This window comes from Heterocephalus glaber, unplaced genomic scaffold (assembly GCF_053883595.1).
Source record: "Heterocephalus glaber isolate CG9 unplaced genomic scaffold, H.glaber_assembly_v1.0 deba00001472, whole genome shotgun sequence".
Lineage (NCBI taxonomy): Eukaryota > Metazoa > Chordata > Mammalia > Rodentia > Bathyergidae > Heterocephalus > Heterocephalus glaber.
In genome coordinates this window covers 3,816,250-3,837,653 of record NW_028258315.1, presented here as the reverse complement: position 1 = coordinate 3,837,653, position 21,404 = coordinate 3,816,250, and the positions used below count along the sequence as shown (strand labels likewise).

Below are 21,404 nucleotides of genomic sequence, written 5' to 3'. Positions count from 1 at the left end.
GGGGCTTAGCACTGGGGGCCACCTTCAGTAGGACTGTGATAGGGGTGACAGCAGGCACCCGGGAGGATGGGACCTGATACCTCCAGACTGCGCCCAAAGGCTGAACTCGAAAAGTACTTTCCTTGGCAGATTATTAGGTTCTGTAAATTATTAATATTGTAACGGTACACAACATACTACTTTGGGTAGCAAAGGCTTTTGACCTAATCTAGGTACAAATCCCTTTAGAGATTATGAAACAGGAAAAGGGTCAAAGTTCCAAACAACAAGCTTACAACCAAGTTTTCAACACACAACTCGGGTGTAGCTTAGATGCTGGCTGTTCGGAAACAATTTTTTTTTTTTTTTTTTTTTGAGACAGGGTCTCGCTGTGTCGTTTAGGCCGACCTCAAACTCACTTGTACCTCAGGGTGGCCTCAAACTGGTAGCCATCCTCCTGCCTCAGCCTCTGCAGTGCTGGGATGACAGGTGTGCACTATCAGATACAAACATTTTACAGGAATGCTTTTGCTCCCTTGAATGGAGCTGCAGTCTTGTTTTAGAATGAACTAATACCAGTGCCTGTTTTCTCAGATTACATATCATACATTAAACAGCAGGACAAAATTCAGAGGAGCTTGTTTTTCAGAGATACGTTACCAAGACCAGTCTACAGTGCCTCCAGGAGAACAGGGCCTTCCAGCAACAATTAACCTACACATCTCTGATTTTATACAAGCGCAGTAACTGTATCTTAATCCCTTTCTGCAAACAGAATGCCCAGTTTCACTGCTGACAAAGCTTAACAAAGCTTAATAAAGCTGCGGCCACTGACATCTTTTTCCATCTGTATTGCAAATCTAATAACTCTAAAATTATTAAACAAACCTAAACCAAATACGGAGCTCAACAATTAGTCAATCGCATTATGAAAATTTAAATCTGGTCAGATTTGCCCTTTCTTCTTCCAAATTAAGTTTTCAAATCAATAGTTTCCACATTAGATCAAGTAAAGTTGTAAGTATTAGGTACCGCTCTGGCATCCCCTCCCTCAGGCACTAATCCAGCGGATCCATCCACAGTTAACTGCATATACATGCACTGTGTATGTCTGTGTGTGAATGAGTGTGTGTCTGTGAAAGCAAGCTTCAGGCTGCTCTGTTCACAATTTCTGCCCAGAATCTCTTGGGACCCATTTTCAAGACACTAGGACAGAGGATAGTCCGGATTTTTTGTTTGTTGTTTAATCTGAAAAGGGTAGGGAAAGGAAGAGAAAAATGCAGATTTTGTGCATCTCCACACACCTATGTCAGAAACTGGGAGTGAGGTCTAGAATCTTGAATTTTCAGTTTCCCAAGGTGATTCTCTTGCAAATTAAAGTTCCAGATCAGCAAACAAAAATTAGCCTCAGGAGACGCGGGACCCGCGACGTAAGCGTGGCCAGCGCGAGGAGGGCTAACGGGCCCGACACTCGGGCGGGTGTCTGATGAAAGGGGCAGGAGAGACAACTGTCCTCCTCAGGACTGGACCGGGCAACGGGCTGAGAATACGCGTGTGGCCCGCGGGCGAGTCGGCGATCAGCACCGCACTTGCCTCCCGGGTCTTCTCCGCACGCGCGTCCACAGCCGCCCGCCCGGGAGCGCCAGCGTGCCCCTCCAACGCCCCCAGACGACGCTGGCGCTCCCGCGGGGAGGGCGCCATTACCTGAACGCGGCCGCTAGCTGGGCCCAGGGGACGGGGATCCCCGGCTTCATGAGCGAGGAGAGTAGCCGCAGTCGCGACCCGCCTCCTCGCCACACGCCGGCCGCCATACCCGGTCGCTGGGAACGCGCACGAGCGGGACCCTAGGATGGCTCTCCTCTGCCCCGCCCATACCCCCCCGCCCGGAGCCCCGCCCCCGGGGAGCCCCGCCTCCACATCCCGCCCCGCCCCCGTCCGCGGAGGCCCACACTAGGCCACGCCCCGTCGGCAACGCCCCTCTCCGATGCTTGGGTCCTGAGTGCCAGCGCTGTTTCCCAGCGTGGGTGTCCCAATTGGGGTCACGCTGTCCTTGCCCGTTGCCACGGTGGCCAAAGCCCTCGAGAGGCGAGGCCACCAAGCATCCTGTCCCCACTTTGTGGGTGTCCAGGCGGGGCCTCAAACCGGCAAGCGAACCGCCCTCCTTCCCCCATGGTGGGATAAAGCACGTTTTCATTTAGGGATGATGAAGTTAGTAATTTTCCCTTTATATCATTTCCACCCACTAGGCTGGTACCTATGAAAAGCCCCAGAATTACTGTCGGCCAGGATGTGGAGAAACTGGAATTCTTGTGCACTGTTGGGAATGTAAAAGTGGCGCCGCTGCTGTTAAGAGTTTGTTTCCCTACCAAAGCTGAATACAGAATTACTGTATGATCCAGCAGTATAGCTTCTGAGTATATATCCACAAGAACTGAAAGCAAGCCTCCAGGTATTTGCCCGCCAGTGTGGGTAGCAGCTTTATTCACAAGAGCCAAAGGGTGGGGGAACCCTGGTGGCCATCAGTGGGTGAATGGATAAACAAAATGTGGTGCATCCGTGCAGTGGAATATTATTCAGCCTCAAAAAGGAAGAAAATTCTGACGCATGCTACATGGGCGAGCCCTGGGAAATTATGCCAACTGAAATAAGCCAGGTGCATATGGGATTCCTCCTACAGTCATCAAATTCAGAGACAGAATAGAATGGGGGTTTCCAGGAGCTGCCTGTGAGCAGATTAGAAAATTGGTTTTTAATAGATACAGTTTCAGTTTTGCAAGATGAAAAGAATTCTATGTATGGAAGGTGATGACTGCCCAGCACCTTGAAGGCACTTAATGGCACAGAAATGTACAGTTAATAGTGAAGATGGTAAGTTACATTTGACCACCATTTTAAGGACTGTATGATTAAAGCTGAAAGGTGATAGATATCTGTAGAGAAAAAATCAGCTATCCTTTAAGTCTGACTGCCATATTGCTGTACCTTAACTGGAAATCAGATTTGTGGCTAAGATGACCTAAGACAACAGCTTCTTACATGTTGTAGTATTTTCCTTCCAAGAGATCTTTCTGGTATGTCCTGTGTGCACAGTGTTTTTACATGTTACATGCATGGAAAGCCCTGTTACCCAGCAGAGTCCTTACTAGCCTGTTGGAGTTTCTCAAGTAGTAAAGGCAGGTTTGGCCTAAAGATTGAATATATAAAATGTTAGTATTCTACTTTCAAAATTTATCCCATTAGTTCCTGCATAGAAAGAGAACATGTTTTGAGTTAACTTTTTAAAAACACTAGTGCATGTTTGCAGTACACAATGCTCACATTCCTTGTGTGGAGTTGGTACAGGCACACAACACATCCCAATTCCCTTTATCATCCCTCTTCCTCCCACTCCTTCGCCCGCTTCCCACGTGAGAAACATCCATCTTCCCACCTCCTATTTTCAACACCCATTTTGCTCTATATTATAATTTGGGTTTCTCATACAAGAGAAAGCACACAATATTTAAGCTTGTGTGTCTGATTGATTTCACTTAATATTATGGTCTCAAGTGCATCCATTTTCCTACAAATGATTCAAATTTATCTTTCTTTATGGTAGAGTAGTACTCCGTTGTGTGTAAACACAGCATTTTTATCCATTTGTTGTCGATAGACATGTAGGCCACTTCCAAGATTTAGCTATTATGAATTGTGTTGCTATAAATACGGATACGCATGGATCACTGTAATATGATGTCTTTAACTCTTTCAGAAAGATATCTAAAAGAGGAATAGCTGGGTCAAATGGAATTTCTAATTTTAGTTTTTTGAGGAATATACATACTGATTTCCATAGTGGTTGTACTAGTTTACACTCCACCAACAGTACAGAAGGGTTCCTTTTCCCTACAGTCTTAGCATTTGTTATTAGTTGATTTCTCTGGAGTAAGATGGAATCTCAGTGTTCTTTTGATTCGCATTTCTCTAATGGCCGTCAGTGTTGAGCGTTTTTTCATGTACTTACTGTATTGGCCATTTGTACTTCTGTGACCTGTCAATTCATTTTAGTTGCCCGTTTTTTGGTTCGGTCATTTATTTTGGGGAGGTCTATTTTTTAAGTTCTTTATATAATTCTAGATATGAGTCCTCTGTCTGAAGAATAGCTAGCAATTTTTTTCCCCATTCTGTAGGTTTTCTTTTCACTCTGTTGGTCATTTCTTTTGCTGTGCAGATGCTTTTTAATTTGATATGATTCTATTTGTTGATTCTCAGTATTATTTCCAGTGTAACCGGAGTTCTGTTCAGAAAGCCTACTCGTATAGCTTCAAGAATTTTAACTATCTTATTTTCCAGCAGGATCGTGTTTCTGTTTTAACATTTACTTCTTTAATCAATTTTGATTTTAGTTTAGCACATGGTGAGAGATATGGTCTAGATCCAGTCTTCTGCATATGGATAGCCAGTTCTCCCAAAACTATTTATTAAACAGATTGTCTTTCCTCCAGTGTAAATTTTTGGCCCCTTTATCAAAAGTCAAATAGTCAAATGTGCTCTATTCTATCCTCTATTCTTTTCCATTGATCTTCATGTCTAAACATGCTGATTTTATCACTGTAGCTTTGTAATATAACTTCATATCTAAAATTGTGGAGCCTCCTGCTTTGCTCTTGTTACCCAAGATTGCTGTTGCTATTTTGAGTCTCTTCTGGTTCCATATGAATTTTAGCAATGTCTTCTCCAGTTTGGGGGAGAATGCTGTTGGTATTTGATTGGGACTGTGTTAAATCTGAATACCAATTTTGGAAGTATGGCCATTTTGACTATACTGATTCATTTCCATTTTCTGATGTCGTCTTTGATTTTTCTCTTTCAGCATACTATAGTTTTCATTGTAGAAATCTTTCACATCCTTAGGTTAATTCCTAAGTATTCACTTTTTCTTGGTGCTATTGTGAATGGTATTTTTTCCTAATTTCTTTCTTAGTGGGTTCATTATTAATATAGAAGAACACTTGATTTTTGAGTGTTGATTTTGTATCTTGCTACATTACTGAATTTCATTATTAATTCTAAGAGTGTTTTGACATTTTTGGAGGTCTCTATGTAGAGGATCATATCATCTGCAAATGCTAGTCTGATTTCTTATTTTCCTATGAATATCCCTTCTGTTTTTTTTTTCTTGCCTATTTGCTGATGCTAATTTTCTGAGTACCATATTCAACAGGAGTGGTGATAGTGAACATCCTTCTCTTGTTCCTGTTTTTAAAGGGAAAGCTTTCAGTTTCTCCCCATTTAATATGATGTTAACAGTAGGTTTGTCATGAATGGTGTTTATTAGATTAAGAGAAGGTTGTTCTATACCTACTTTCTTTTTTATCATGAAAGGATGTCTATCAAAGGCTTTTTCTGTGTCTGTTGAGTTGATCGTGTAGTTTTTGTTCTGGCTTCTGTAAATGATGTATTACATTTATTGATTTGAGTATGTAGAGCTATCCTTGCCTCCCTGGGTTGAAACCTACTTGGTCATGATGTGATTCTGGTGATTTGTTGGATTGTTTGCTAGTCTCTTGTTGAAGATTTTTGCATCTGTGTTCTCTAAAGGATGGCTGAAAGTTCTCTTTTTTGTCTGATTTTGAACAAGGCAATGCAAGTTTTTGTAGAATTCAGCAATGAATCGATCTGGATATGGCTTGTCTTACTTGGTAGGGTTTTTAAAATTATTATTATTAGTGCTTTAATTTCATTGGCTGTTATTAGTTTGATGTTTTTGTTTTTGTTTTTTTGTACTGGGGATCGAACTCAGGACCTTGCACTTGCGAGGCAGGCACCGTGCCACTGAGCTAAATCCCCAGCTAGTTGCCCGTTATTGGATTATTCAGGGTTTTTAAAACTTCTTAGTTCGGTTAGGATAATTCATATGTATCTAGGAATCTATTCATTTCTTCCATATTCTCTAATTTATCGGCATACAGGTTCAAGAAGTACAGTAAGTCTCCAACTTACCATTCTGAGAGAATATTCCTAAGCCAGATTCGTTGGCAAGTCTGGCAAGGTGAGTCTTACACTGCATTTGTGCTTTTGTTTCATGGTCATTGCTTTGTGTTTCTAGCAGCCCCTCCCCACCATCACTGCTTTTCCTCTTGCTTCCAGACACCCTGGGCTCTGATTGAGCACTGTATCGCGGTGCACTGTCGCACTGTACAGCAGGCACACAGCAGCACAGCTGTGACGGTGTCTGACAGACATGTGAGCCACTTCTGCGATTCCTTCACATCTATGAATGTTAGTCACACGAAGTCCATTTGTATCTGTGAAAATTTGGAACTTGAATGTTCGTGAGTCAGGAACTTACTTTAGTTGTTAATCTTTTTTATTTTGACAGTGTCTGTTGTGAGTTCATCTTTTTCATTTAAAATTACATTGGTGTGTGTGTCTTTTCTCTTTTTATGGTTAGATTAGCCAAGGGTTTGTCTATTTTGTTTCTTCTTTTGAAGAACCAACTCTTGGATTCATTGATTCTTTGGGGTTTGGTTTTCTTTTTGGGGGGGGAGGTTTATTAATTTCTGCTCTGACCTTTACAATTTCCTTACTTGTACTAGCTTTGGGTTTGGATTATTCTTATTTTTCTAAGACCCTGAAGTATGCCATTAAGTTATTCATTTGGGGCTCACTCTGTTTTTGTGATGTGGGCATTCACAGCTATAAATTTCCCTCTTAGGACTGCTGTCATTATGTCCCAGTGTTAGTCCCAATAGCAGAACATAACCAAAATTGTACTGGCATCATTTTTTAGTTCTAGAAACTATCTAACTTTTGTATTTCTTCTGTAACTCATTGTTTGTTTAAGAGTGTATTGTTTAGTTTCCGTGCATTTGCATAATTTTTGTGTTTTCTTTTGTTGTTTCTAACTTCATTGGATTATGATCTGATAATATTCATGGTATAATTTCAATACCTTTACATTTACTTAAGCTTGCTTTATTAGCTAGTATGTGGTTTATTTTGGAGACTGTTCCATATGCTGCTGAAATGAATGTGTATTCTGTTGTTGGGTGCAACACTTTGTAGATATCTATGAAGTCCATTTGTTTGAAGGTTTTATTCAATTCTGATATTTCTTTGCTGATTTTTTTTGTCTAGCTGATCTGTTTGTGTTGGGGGTATTGAGGTCCCCCACGAAAATTGTCTTTATATTTATGTGGTTTTTCATGTGCAGTGGTACTTGTTTGATGTGTATATGTTTTGTTGGTACTGGGGATCGAACTCAGGACCTTGCACTTGTGAGGCGGGTGGCGGCACCACTGAGCTAAATCCTCGGGCCCTGATGTGTATATGTTAATTGTTACCTCTTCCTGTTGTATTGTTCCCTTAACCAGTAAGTGGTGATGTTCTTTGCCTCTTTTCATCAGTTTTGGCATAAAGTCAACTTTTTTTTTTTTCAGGTTCCTTTGCACGGAATATTGTTTTCTCTTCTTTGATTTTTAGTTTGTAAATTTCTTTATAGGTTACATTTTTTTTTTTTTTTTTTTTTTTTTGGTAATGGGGATCGAACTCAGGACTTTGTGCCTGCCAGGCAGGCACTGTGCCACTGAGCTAAATCCCTGGGCAAAATGTGTTTCTTGTATACAGAATACCATTGGATTTTGTTTTTTCTTTCATTCTGCCAGTCTGTGTCTTTTGATTGGGGAACTGAGAACATTCACATTGAAAGTTATTACTAATATTGACTTATTCTTGTCATTGGCTTATTTTCCTGTTGCTGATTCTCTAGCTTTACCTTCTTAACTGCTCACCCTACTAGGTGTATTCATTGAGACCTTTTGTCCTTGTTAGCTTCATTGTCTCTTTCTAGGATGTCCTTCAGAATTCTTTGGAGTGCTAATTTGGTCATGAGGCTCCAGGCGCTGCACAGGCTTGGAGCCGGAGCCAGGGTCTCACAGTGTGCTCGTTTTTCCCTTTCAGGAGTCATTTAGAAAGGCACTGGCAGGACCAGTTTGAAAGAACTGAAATCCAGAAGGGGTGGCATTCACACAAAGGTTGTGCACCATCTCCAGGTGCTTATGATGTTAGCACATCAGAGGTATCTAAAGGACCAGCATCGTTCCAGAAATCACAAAGATTTAAAAAACAAAAGAATCTCAGCAAAATCTTAATGTTGACGAAGATACCACCTTGCCTGCTTCAGCAAAGAAAGCTAAGCCTTGGAGGGAATCTCAGAAGGGGGAATCTCAGAAGAATGATAAATATTTGAAGAAATTAGAAAAAGAGATTCGTGTCCTTGTGCAGGAACGTGGTGCTCAGGATAAGTGAATCCAGAGTATGGAAACCAAGTTGGAGAAGCTAGAAGCCGAGTTAAATGTTGCAGTCAAGGAAAAAACATCCCTCCCTGCAAATAATTCTTCCCTGGAAAAACAACGTATTGAATTAACCAGGACTAACGAACTATTAAAATCTGAAGATGGTAACCAGAAGAATATGAGAATTCTAAGCCTGGAAATGATGAAACTTCATTTGGTGGTCATGAATTTCTCTAGGTATTCTTGTGAAAATATTGTACTTCTCCATCAATTTTAAAAGATAGTTTTGCAGGATTTATCAGCCTGGGTTGGAAGTTGTTTTCCTTTAGGGCTTGAAACATTTTGCTCTAGGCTGTCCTGGCCTTTAAGGTTTGTGCTGAGAAGTCTGCTATAACTCTAATGGGTTCACCTTATAAGTGATTCATTGTTTTTCTCTAACAACTTTTAAGATTCTGTTCCTGTGTTGGACTTCCAGGATTTTGACTATAATGTATCATGGGGAGGTTCTTTTCTGATTGTGCTGTTTGGGGCTCTATATGCTTCTCTTATCTGTATGTTAAATTCTTTTCCCATAATTAGAAAGTTCCCCCCCCTCCCGTATTGGGCATCAAACTGAGGCCCTTGTGCTTGCCAGGCAGAGGCCTCACAGCTGAGCTACATCCTTGGTCCCGTGCTATTATTTCAATTACAAGGTTTTTTCTTTCCTTTTTTTTTTTTTTTTTTGGTACCGGGGATCGAACTCGGGTCCTTGTGCTCGCGCAGCAGGTGGCGAAACCACTGACCTAAATCCCCGGCCCCGGTTTTTTCTTTTTAATGACATTTGTGCTGTCTTCTGATTTTTCACTAATTACAGTTAATCTTCATCTTCTTTGCATCATCTAGGAGCTTTTGGATCCGTTTTTCATCTTCTCGTTTTTAAGTTTGCTCTCACTAATTGCTCACTGACAACAGTCCTGTCTTTAGTGATGCTGTGTCCTCACATTAGTCACTTCTGCTGCCCAGACTTTCGATATAAACTTTAATATCCTGAATTTCTATTTGGAGCCTTATTTCTTTCCTATGCTGTCATTCATGTTTTGCATCATTTTGTTAATCACTGCTAGCTTTTTATTTTTATTTTTTATTTTTTTTGGTACCAGGGATCGAACTTGGGTCCTTGCACTTGTGCAGCAGGCAGTGAAACCACTGAGCTAAATCCCCAGCCCTTAGCTTTTTATTAATGTCTTCTGTAGACTCATCATTTTGTTTATTTGGCCACATATATTACTTTTATCTTCTGTGAGCTTGCCAAGTGCCTTATTGTTCCATTGTGTTATTTCTCCTGATATCATTTCAAATAATTTGGGTGTGTGTGTTGGTTTCCTCCCTTTAATGCCCCATGTGTTAGCTTTTGAGAAGTTGAGTTTTTGGAGGCATTTTTTTGGCTTGTCTTCTCATATTTCTATTTTTTGTTTGTTTTGGTGTTAAGGCTTGCGGATTGATTGTTTGGAAAGCTTTGCTTCTAATATGGAGACCTCTTTAGGTAATGTCTACTTTTCATGGCTAACTACTGGCCTTTGCCTCTGTCCCAGGAACCAGTCACTTCTGTTTCCTTGAGACAGGAGGTTGCAGCATATTTGATCTATTATCCAGTTCTTTAGGAATAGGCCACAGAATTGTTAATGACCCCAAGGCAGTCCAGATATTGGCATCCCAAGAACAGCAAAGAATAGCAACAGCTGTGTCACCTTGGCTATAGTAATAAAACAGCACTAATTATAATCAAATACAAATTGAGTATTGCCAAACCCTAAGGATGATGTGCCACCCTTAACCATGGAAAAGAGATCCAAAGATTGACCTACTATTGACCTGTAGTAAATATCTACTGCATAGAACATTATCTCTCTAACAGTACAACAGTATTCAGCAGCAATAATGTAACGTTAACTAGAGATTCACACTGCTTAGTGATAGGTCTCCCACCACCTCAGCAGCTATTAAGTATAGTAGCTGCCCTCTTCCTATGGTGCCTTGCCCCCTCCCCTGTGTGACATCATGCCAAGATGGTTGCTCCCACCAAAGAACAAACCCTTCTTCCCAGCATGCCCCTGTTCCCACCTAGACAGTAACCTAATACTCGCTCACCTCCTACCACCTAGTGACATCACTGGCTCCTCCATTCCCTAGTCACTACCTCACTCAACCCCGCCTCAGCCCCTACAAGCCCCACCCCAGTCTCTATAAAAGACTCTCCCTGCCCCAGCCATATTGCTTTTGTCTCTCCTTTGTTCAGAGACAGCCCGGCAGATCTATTCCCCTAATAAAGGCTTGTTGTGGCCTGGTCTGGTCTTGGTCTTCGGCCCTTTTACCTGACATTTCTGGTGCCGTGACTCGGATGGTAGATGGTCCATTAAGGGACGATCCCCCGCAGGACGGGGTTGATTGACCTTTTGGCCATCTCCAACGGACCTATCTGCCGTTGCCAGGACCCTCCGGGGCTTTCTACCTTTGCCATTGCTGACGCTACACATCCACACCGGTCACCAATGTCTGGGTGAGTAGGGAGTTCAGCCTCCCTCTCGTCGGGTTCTCTGTCTCGTTCTCTCTACCTCCGGGGACTTCTCAGAAATCCAAGCGCTTGGTCAGAGAAACCCCCACGGCCTCTGGGCCCAGGACCGTGCCCCTGGGAGACGTCCCATCGGCCGACCTCCTCTCGTTCTCTCCCTCTGGGAGACTCACTCGGAGATTGTCAAAGGAGACAAGGACGCTTCTCCCCTTTGTCTTTCTCCCCAGGGGCTGCCTCCTCCTCACCCGCTCTAATCAGGGGGCCCAACAATCCAAACCCTGCCCCTCAACGCCTCTGGGCTGCCTTCTGGCACAACTCAAACCCCTCGGATTGTTGGGACCAGACTTTAAGCCAAAAAGATTTGTTTTCTATTGTAATCAGGTTTGGCCTCAGTATAAATTAGATAATGGGTTTCCACGCCCCAAAAATGGCACTTTCAATTTTAACATACTGTGTGATTTACACAACTTCTGTCAGTGCAATGGCAAATGGTCAGAAATCCCCTACATACAAGCCTTTTCTACCTATGCTCTTAACCGTCCCTCTGTCAAACCTGTTCTTCTCAAGTACTCCTAGCCTGAGCCGATCACTCACCGCTCATACCTCCCCCACTTTATAACTCTGTTGATAAGAAAAAGTTTTAAAGCTTAATAGATTAGCTATTAAAGTAGTTGTGGAAGCAAACTAGGTAGTGTATCCCTTTAAAAACTTGCATTAGCCCATTGCTTCTGCTGTTCAAAGTGAAGGTTATATAGCTTCTTTGATTTGTAGCTCCACTATAGATAACATCCTAACTAAAGAATGAAGTGAAAATCCTTGAACAAACTTGTGATATATGTGCCTTAACTGTCATGTGTTTAGGGCTGTAATCAGTGACAGAAACCACCTGTGTCTAACCATTAAACAGGAATTAGAACTTTATTTACTTAACAAAGACCACTAGGGATGAGATAATGATGGACAAAAGTATAAAATGTTTATAGTGAGTCGGAGACAAAATATTTAAAAAGCTATAAGTAAAAGATATATTTTTGATATAAAAGGATTTTATATGTTTGTCTTATTAGCAGGACAAGACCAAAAGGCCTAAGTACATCAAGAAGGTGTGCGAAAGTGATTTATAAAGGAAATATATATGTTTACTTGTTGGTTTCAAGTTTGTTATAAAAGGTTTACAGAAATAGAGGTTTCATTGCTTCTGATTTTAATTCTACAAGAGATCTCTGTTAATTGACTTACAAAAAGTTTTAAATAGTCTTATTTATAATTATAAACCTAAAATTATAAAGAGATTATAATTCCATTGGGCTAAATATATTTGAGTGCACTCTAGTTTTAGAAATTGTCTTATATCTTTGTTTTTGTCCAATCATACAGCTGTTTTGTTTATAGATAAAGGTTATTAAGTTCAAGGCATGCTCCCCTTGGTGAACAAAGGAGCGGCTGCATGGAAATATTTTCCAGTCTTTGTTCACTAGGGGGACCTCAACAGTTTTCATCTTACAACAGACTGACCTGATGGTTTTCATAGCCTTATAAAAGACTTACAGGAATAAATATTATTTAAATATATTATTATACTGTTTATATCAATTGTCATCAAAGGGATAAATTCTAAATATGTTATTATGGTGTGCTTACATTGGTCATTTTCAAAGGACTAAATATCCTGTAAAAAACAACAATAACAAGGTTTTATTTTTTCTAGTGTACTAAATGTATTTATACTTTCTGACTGTACAGGTTTTCTAATATTTGTTTATGATAATAACCTCTTTTTGATTCAGGTATTTGCCTTTTCATACACTCTAGCTATTTATGATAACAGATACATATATGGACTATTTTCTTTAGATGGTATCCTATCAAAAGATTATTATTATTATTTTTTTAAAGATAATTTAGGTAAAAACTTTTGGTGTTTTAAAAAAATGAGTACATTTAATGATGGCTATTTTATATCAAGATGGACATTTAAATGTGTTACAAAGGTAAAGTCATCATAATTGTCATGTTAAAATATTATTTGTGGCTCTTTTTCTGTTAATATTCTACAGGAATTCAACTACTAAAAAAACAACCATGACTAATAACAGTAACAGTTCTCTATATTTTAAATTCCAAACTGTTTGTTATTCAGGTAAAACTATAATAGTTAAGTTCATTATTCTTGTTACAGTGCTAACGCTATTGACCTTCTCTTCTGGGTGTTCAACAACTAAAGTTTGGAGACCAAAACTAAAAGGTAACTGGGCTATGAGGACAGCCAATATTTTGGCCCTGGCCCCTCAAGGTCAACAAAGTTCCAGGACATGAGGGAACCTTCTCTACAGGGTCCTACATCTTTGGTAAGTCACTCAACCTCCTAAACTGGGAGATTGCTGGACACCAGAGGACAATGTACTGTGTGCCAAAGGAGGGTCACCAAGAAAAAACTCTCCACTGCTTTCACTGAAAGCAACTTGGTCAAACAAGGCCATAACCCATCCAGATGGCTGACACCGACAGAGAAGCAGAGAGGCACTATGCATGGTTCCAAAGTAATGGCCTGGGGAGACTTAACTGACCTTAATAGATAACAAGAGGTTCATATTGATTGACACAGGTCTCACTTTAACTCGGTCTTAAACACCCAGCAGAAAAATAACCAAAAGAGGCACAAAACAATGACATAATAATAAAGCTAGACTTCAGAAAAATTAAGACATAGCCCACCCATTAAAATCTTTTGGTTCACTCATGACACAGCCATTTCAAAAAGACAAAACTTTGGGTACTAAATAGAAGCAAAAATCATTAATTAGCTACAAGTGTGTACAGATTCTTTTCAAAAAAAATTTAAAAAATTCTTTACAGGTAACCAATCCTAGAAACCACTGGTCTCCAGATCTCTCCTTTTAGATAAGTGTTTTTCTGATTCTGTGATAACTAATTAACTATCGTGTAATGATCAAAAAAAAAAAACAAACCATAAAGTAAGAGTATTGAGAAAAAATCACGTGCTTGTCAGCCACAGTCAGGATAAATTCTATACCAAGCAGCTACAAGATTTATTCCTTTTAAAATAATGTACATCCTTGTTCTCTGTTTATGATGCCTCGTCTCATTGTGCTCATATTTCCTGGATACCTACCCTTGCCTAAAAAGATCAAGCCTTTTATGTTACACTTGATCACCTTAAGTCGTCCAGTGTCCTTGTTGAGGTTATCAGTTCTCTTTATTTTTAAATATATCTAGGAGGCCTCCAAAAACTGAGAGATACAGGAATAAAACTTTCCTGGCCTTGAATTTAAAGAAGAAGTCAGGTTCATAGTAACACTACACTCATCGGTATGTTGGCCTCCAAAAGACATTTGCTCAGTTACATACACCTTTTATATTCCCCCCCCAAAAAAAGGATTATAAAGATTATATAAATTGTGTTTATCACCTTTCCACTCATTCTCTAAGAGCAAGGACATGACACATGGGCCCTTAGATCAGGAGCTATGATCTCTTCCATAACAGTCTCTTACTTCTATAACAAATGAGCCCCTAAACATCCAGCTGTCTCTGTAAAACCTATGTAAATAATAAATAAAAAATTACATGTCAAATGAAAAAAATTAAAACTCAATGGGCCAGATAGATATGCCCCCCAAGGTACTAATCAATAGTGGGGTACGTTTGGTTCCTGGAGCTCATGGCTCACCTGGCTATTACTACTCTTGGGACTCCTCAGTATTATCTGTTTAATTCTCTGTTTTGGACCGTGCCTGGTTCGCTGTTTTCAAAATTTCTTGCAGAAACGATTGAGGGCATTCACCAGCCAGACAGTCACAGAGTTCATCATGGCAGGGAACCAGCCAGTACGGCAAAAGGAAGAGGTCCCCACTTGCCATGTGCCTCATCAGATCCAGGTCTAGCCCGGATCTTCGCCCCTTGTCAGCAGGAAGCAGCTCCAGAAGAAGAGACCTTCGCCCAACTATCATAAAACAAAAGCCTGGAATGATAGGTCTCCCACCACCTCAGCAGCTATTAAGTATAGTAGCTGCCCTCTTCCCGTCGTGCCTTGCCCCTCCCCTGTGTGACATCATGCCAAGATGGTTGCTCCCACCAAAGAACAAACCCTTCTTCCCAGCATGCCCCTGTTCCCACCTAGAGAGTAACCTAATACTCACTCACCTCCTACCACCTAGTGACGTCACCGGCTCCTCCATTCCCTAGTCACTCCCTCACTCAACCCCGCCTCAGCCCCTACAAACCCCACCCCAGTCTCCATAAAAGACTCTCCCGGCCCCCGCCATATTGCTTTTGTCTCTCCTTTGTTCAGAGACAGCCCAGCAGATCATCCCTGCAATAAAGGCTTGTTGTGGCCTGGTCTGGTCTTGGTCTTCGGCCCTTTTACCTGACACTTAGTTATACTAGTAAAGGTAGAGGGGGTTGGGAACGGGAGAATGAGAAAAGCAAAATTTGATAATGAGATATGAGAAATAGGGAAAAGGTGAGATAGGTGTCTTATTGAGGGGTGAAAGGAAATTAGTGATGTTAAAGGACAGTCACAGAGAGGAGTGAGCAAGGAAAAGGAAAGACAGAACAGAGAGCAAAGTACAAGAAATGAAGAAGGAAGAGAAAAAATTGAAAGCGGAAAAGGAGAAGAAACTAACTAAGGGAAAAAGGGAAAAATCCCCAAACCTTCCAAAACCCAATGAAGGAAAGATGAAAACAATAAAACATAATGAAAGAAAAAATGATTGCGTCAAAGAAAACATTGTGTTTATGGGAGAAGCTTGGCTTCTGTGGAGTCACTAACTAACTGGAGTTTTTTTCCAGATCATTATTTGTCCAGTGCTGGTTTGGGGATCTTTCTGAAACAAATCACATCCTCTTGTGTCTTGTTGGTGCTTGGGATTCTCTTTTAAGTTATATGGAAAAATGTTTAGGTGCTTTTCAGTTTTGTTTTGGTTGAGTTCTACTGTATTTGAATATTATTGTAGTTTTTTTTTCCCCTTGCATTGTTCTTCTTTGAATGGTTTTAAATTTGTGTGTTTGATAATAAAGTTATTTAAAAAAAAACTCTTCATGAATGAGTGGTTTCTTTCCCAGATCTGCAGTCTAAGACACAGCCAGACACAATTTTCTCCACCCAACCTTAGGCCTATGAGTTTTAAGGCACCTTCCCGGCAAGGAAGCCCCTGACAATCACCTCAGACTGTGGTGGCCAGCCAAGCCATGACATGGCCTTGCTCCCACTGGTAGATGGGAAATGCAGTCAGCCCTCCGGTCTCTGCGTGATGTACGTCGTGGGTGGGGTTCACCTGGACTGTTGGACTTCATGTCAACAGTCGTAGGGCCTGGTTGCTCCCTTCTCTCTCTGGGTGTTATCCTTGCCCAAGATAAGTTTAGTTGGTTAGTCCCTGCCTCCGCTCTCTCATACTAAGGGAAGCAAAATGTCAAGCCAGCTCAGAGTTGGTAGATGGTCTCACCCGTGCTTGGGCAGAGTGTCTGGCATCAGCTTGCTTGCGCTCATTGGGCAAGGGTCATTACTTGTCCAGAGAAGGCCTGCCTGCTCACGCTGGGGGAGTCTTGCTCATGTCTTGAGTTGACTTGAACACACCCGATGTTTGTAAATCTTTGGTGAGGTCCACATTTCCTTTTTCGTTTTTCCTGAAATGTTGATTGGGATTTCTTGCCAGGAATGAGGGTTAAAAATAGTAATCTAGGGCTGGGGATTTAGCTCAGTGGTTCTGACACCTGCCTAGGAAGCACAGGGTCCCAAGTTCGATCCCTGGTACCAAAAAAATAATAGTCTAGGGCCGGGGATTTAGCTCAGTGGTGCCACACCTGCCTCGAAAGCATAAGGTCCTGAGTTCGATCCCCAGTACCAAAAACAAAAACAAAAACAAAAACAAAAAATAATGGTCTATACAATTTCAACACGTTACCCTACTGTTACGCAAAAATACTAGTACACTTTTAGGTTATTGGTGTCACGATTTATTAGGCACATATTTGAGAGGCCCTTTGTGTATATTGTTGTGCAGTTTCAAAAGTAACTGCCATTCTTGTGCCAGGCATCTTATGAAAGAGCACCTTGTTTTCAGTCTAACACTTGCCAACTGAGCTGTTTCAGCAAAGACAGGATCTTATTTTAAACCTCTATCAACCTCATGCCCTACCCCTCCCAATAGATGAGGAAACTGGAGCAGTGAGTAGATGCAAGCCTTAGGCTATGGAGCTGAAGAATGGAGTTTACACCTGCCTCATTTCATATTGTACTTGGATTATTAGGTATCATACAGAGAGCTACGGTGGTAGTGTTAGTCCTCCAGTGATTTCTTTGTAATTAGCTGCTTCTAAAATCTTGGTCATTTAAACCATTTCCATTTCCATGCATGTTATAGTTAGAAATGTTTTTCTTCATAACACATTTGAATGACATCAAAATATTGTTTAAAACATTTCACGAGGAAGAACTTTTCTTACTGTTGAAGACCTAACTGCACATGATAGGCAAAGATTATGACGACAGCATCAAGTGGAAAGTGTGGTCTGGATCCAAGGATGGATAGTCTTCTTTCTCATGTGCTGGTCTGGGTCCTCTTGTTTACACTGTTTCTGCTCAAGAATAGTAGTGGAATTTGGGCTTTGTATGAAACTCTTCAGAGACTGATTTAGCCCTTTTCAGGGTAGTGTGCAGAGCTGGGGGTGAGGGGAGGGAAGAGCAGCAGAGTGCTGTAGGCTGCTCATCCTGAGGACCAGAATGTGGCACCTGGGAGCTCCCCGCACTGGAGCAGGGTGAATGAGTGTGCAGGAAAGGCCAACCTGCACAGTAGTCATCCTAGACTCCCAGACTGATTCAGTTATACAGACACACATATCAATAGCCTGTATATGTAAAGCATAAAATTTTATTTTAAAAAATCCATGTGAGGCATAAAATATATATATTTTTTAAAATCCAGAGAATTTAGAATACCAGCACAATAGAAGTACACAGAAGCTGTTTAGAAATCACCGGGCTTCTCCAGCAAAGGCTGGGCCCTTCCCTGCTCTAAGCTTCCTTGCTGGCTGTACACACTAATGCTGCCCTGCAGCTGAGCTGTGAGCTTGGACACATGTGGAAGAGAACTGAGGTTCCTTCCCCGACTGCAGTGCTTTTAGCAGCCAGACAGGTCTGTAATCCAAGGGATACTGCATGGAGCAATGTCTAGAGACATTTTTGTCACACCTGCGGGCAGGGGGAGGGGAAACTAGTAGTTCGGGCGTACAGTACAGTAGGTGGAGCCAGGAACGCTCACAATGTGCTAAAAGGTACAGGACAGCCCCTACAAAGTTATTTGGCTTAAGATGCCAACAGTGCCAAAGTGGAGAAACCCTGTTTTGAAGTCTCACTTCAGGAGTGTGTGTACGTGGATATGTGTGTTTGCTTGTATGTGCTGAGGCTGCAGGGGATTCAGAACCGGACCTGACTGTATTGTTACCGACCCAAGACACCAGCATCTCTTCTGAGAGCCAGACTGACCCTCCCTATGGCTTCTCCCGCCCTTCTGGGAGAGCTAAGCGAAATGGGTACGATCTGCGTGGTCTTCAGGCTTCTATTCTTCTAGTTCCTTCCTAAAATTCAGGGGGGCTTTGAAAGGTTGAGTGCTAGAGGCAATAACCAGACTCTGAAGCCGTCATTTTTTACTGCTTGTCATACAGAAAAAAATGAACATGTTTCTACAGCAGAGTGGGATAAACTGAGGAAGCTGCTCAACAGTGGTCAGCTCTGAGGCTCTGGCCTTTCCCAGGGGTAAAGACAGCAGTGCCTCTGCACATGTGCTCCCTCTTCAGGACACAGGGGCTTGGAACCGCATAAAGTATTAGACTTAGCGCAAGGTCCTGAGTTTGATCCCCAGTACCATAAAGTATTAGACTTAGTAGTAGTGGAAGTACTAGCTATGCCAAGTATTAGTGCTAGAAAAGAACTAAAACAAATTAATCAGGAGATTTTGATAGTAGTCACAATTACTTGCAGGTCCTTACAACTGCCGAGGAAACCTGATTTTTCCCTTTGTATTTTTCCTTCCTTATAGTCCTTATTAAAGTTGCTTCGATTAACTTACAACTTAACATAATGGAGCAGGGTAGCACATAATTATGACTGCTAGAACGTTTGATATGAAGTTAACAGGTCCTACAATTTTCAGATAAGCTGTGGTTGTCATTATAAGAAAACTTTGGACAGAATTTAGAATTTTACTGCACTTTGGTTATAAGAGAAGTCCATGTGGAGAACACAAAGTAAGAAAGTTGGTTTGTTTTACATTCACTTTCTTTGTCTCACTGAACCAAAACCCCAGGAAACTGAATGAGCAACATATCTGAAGGTTATGGCAGGAGGTGAAGGAAAGTCATCTTTCTTGAATCTTCCTTTAAAAACTCATGTTTTGGATTGATCCTGCACCATGAAGGGGTCTTCCTGCTTGCATTTTCCTGAAAGTAGGTTGTTAGCTACAGATTTCTCTTCCCATTCTCTAGCTCTGAAATGCAGACACAACCCATATCAATGAGGACAGAAGTCTGAATGCTTTCAGTGGTTCTTCACTAAAATGATGTGCTTGCTTCGTGCTGCCAAAGCCCCTCGGGGTTAATTCTGGGTGATGTGTATCAAGCAGTTCAGAAGGTCTTTCCTGGAACACTGGTAGAGGGCCCAGGCGAGCTTGCCCACTGTGGCCCCCTTACTGCCTTCCCTCATCAGCCACTTCTGGAGCATCTGGTGAACCTTTTCGTGCAGTCCATCTCGTTCATAGTCATGGTCAATTTCATCAATCTGGGACTCTGTGAAGCCCAGTTTACGGGCACAGTTTTTCCATTGCTTTCCCAGGTTTTCCCTGACTGGATTTAGGTGATTATCAGTCAGACTAGTGGTATTATCTGCCAAATGGAAAGGAGAAGAAGGCATCAGGCCTTACCCACTTTGCACATTCTAGTTTGTTGGATTACTGAAAAACCTGAGTAAAGTGAAGAGTAGGAGAAGGCAGCAAAAAAGCTAACTTCACACTTGTACAGAACTGTTGATTAACCGGATGACAACTGACAGCCTCCCAGCCCATGTGGCATCACCATGCACCTGACAATGGGACAGCCCTCCCTTCCTTCCCTGAGACACACCTGATGGCTTTGTGAACAAAACCCATCCATGACTACTGAGTTGGGAGTTCTGTTCAACCCCAGCCCATGGACCAGTTTATGTTAAAGCTTTCCAGGGGAAAAGCAATTACCAATCTTGTTCCTTGGGACATTTCCCACCTATTTCTAGCCAGAGTCAATGCTACCCAGCTTCAGACAGTGCATTTCCCACTTCATCAAGGACAATGACCCCGTCGAGTGAACCTCATTCGGCTGTTACTCCTTCCTTCATCTCTCAAGGGATGAGGTATCCATGCTCTGAGGTCCATTTTTAGACCCACCCCTGCCTTACTTTCCCCTCCTCCCCCTAAACTACTGCCCCCTCTTCTCTTATTGGCATAACTTCTCTCTACTGATTTCATCTCCTTCGCCCTTCATAAAAATAACTAATAAAGGAAACAAAAATATAAAACAACCACCACATGCAAACCCCAGACTATCACAGTGTGGTCTCTGCTGCCACCACTGGTGTCAGCAGTCCGAGAACCTCTCAGACCTCTGTGAATTTTGCAGTCTCTTTAGGAGAGGAGTCCTAGGTTTCATCAGGTTCTCAAAGGCACCACTAGTTCCTCAAAAGGTAAGAACCTCTAAGGCTATCCTTCAGATGCATTAGACTAGGGCTTGGCAAACTGTGGCCCAGGTGCCAAATCCGGCCCCCTGCTAGTTGTCATTCAGTTTTAGTGGAACACTGCTATGCTCATCCGTGTACATACCGTCTACAGCTACTTTCACATTGCAGTGTCAGAGCTGAGGAGTTCAAGGAGACCTCAGGGTAGACCCTAACACATTTACCACCTGGTCCCTGCCAATCTCAAGGGTAGTCAGAAAGCTAAGTGCTTCATCACATTATTTTGACTTCTTGATGCTTTTCCCGGGCTATGTCTCAGAATTAATGTTACAGGGCTACACAGTGGAACCCAACAGAAGATAGCCCTCTGGTTTCCGTTACAGAAATGCTGTTGAGAGCAGTTTTCTTTATAGACTCCCCCCCCTTTTTTTTTGGTACCGGGGATTGAACTCAGGTCCTTATGCTTGCAGGGCAGGCAGCAGAACCACTGAGCTAAATCCCCAGACTCCCTTTCGATGGGAACCTGAGGGAGCTATTTTTCCCAGGTCTCAACAGTAACAGTGATGATGAAATGTAATGCTTTCATAGGTCCTCCTACATGGCAAGCAGTGTACTAAGTTCTTTACACCTGCTGCCTGCTTTAATTGTCACAACAGAGCTATGAATTAGACACTATAATTATCCCCATTAAAAATAAATTACTAAAGATTTATATCAAAATTAGTGAAGAAAAATGGGATATTCAGAGAGAATCACCAGGAAAGTTTAAAGATTCTACTATATCCCATTCAACAAATAAGAAAATTCAAGGTTGCTATACACATTGGGTCTTATTTTACTTTTTGTGTTGCTGGGGATTGAACTCGGGGCCTTGCACACA

General features: G+C 41.7%; 2 protein-coding genes across 9 annotated transcripts in view; both read right to left on the bottom strand.

The window, feature by feature from the left end:
* Window positions 1-1,857, bottom strand: part of Bphl (biphenyl hydrolase like) — a 28,074-nt gene extending 26,217 nt beyond the window's left edge. For all 5 annotated transcript variants that reach the window (XR_015439280.1, XM_087181743.1, XM_013073235.3 and 2 more), the window contains exon 1: window positions 1,684-1,857. Coding sequence is in view for 4 of the 5 variants with exons in the window: in XM_087181743.1 (XP_087037869.1) it covers window positions 1,684-1,790 (107 nt within the window). In the remaining variant the exon portion in view is untranslated. The remainder of the gene's footprint in view (window positions 1-1,683) is intronic.
* Window positions 1,858-11,659: 9,802 nt separating this feature from the next.
* The window catches only part of Ripk1 (receptor interacting serine/threonine kinase 1), a 36,872-nt gene continuing 27,127 nt past the window's right edge, over window positions 11,660-21,404 (bottom strand). For all 4 annotated transcript variants that reach the window (XM_087181741.1, XM_013073264.3, XM_021260742.2 and 1 more), the window contains exon 11: window positions 11,660-19,701. In XM_087181741.1, coding sequence (XP_087037867.1) covers window positions 19,415-19,701 — 287 coding nt within the window. In that variant the 3' untranslated portion in view covers window positions 11,660-19,414. The remainder of the gene's footprint in view (window positions 19,702-21,404) is intronic.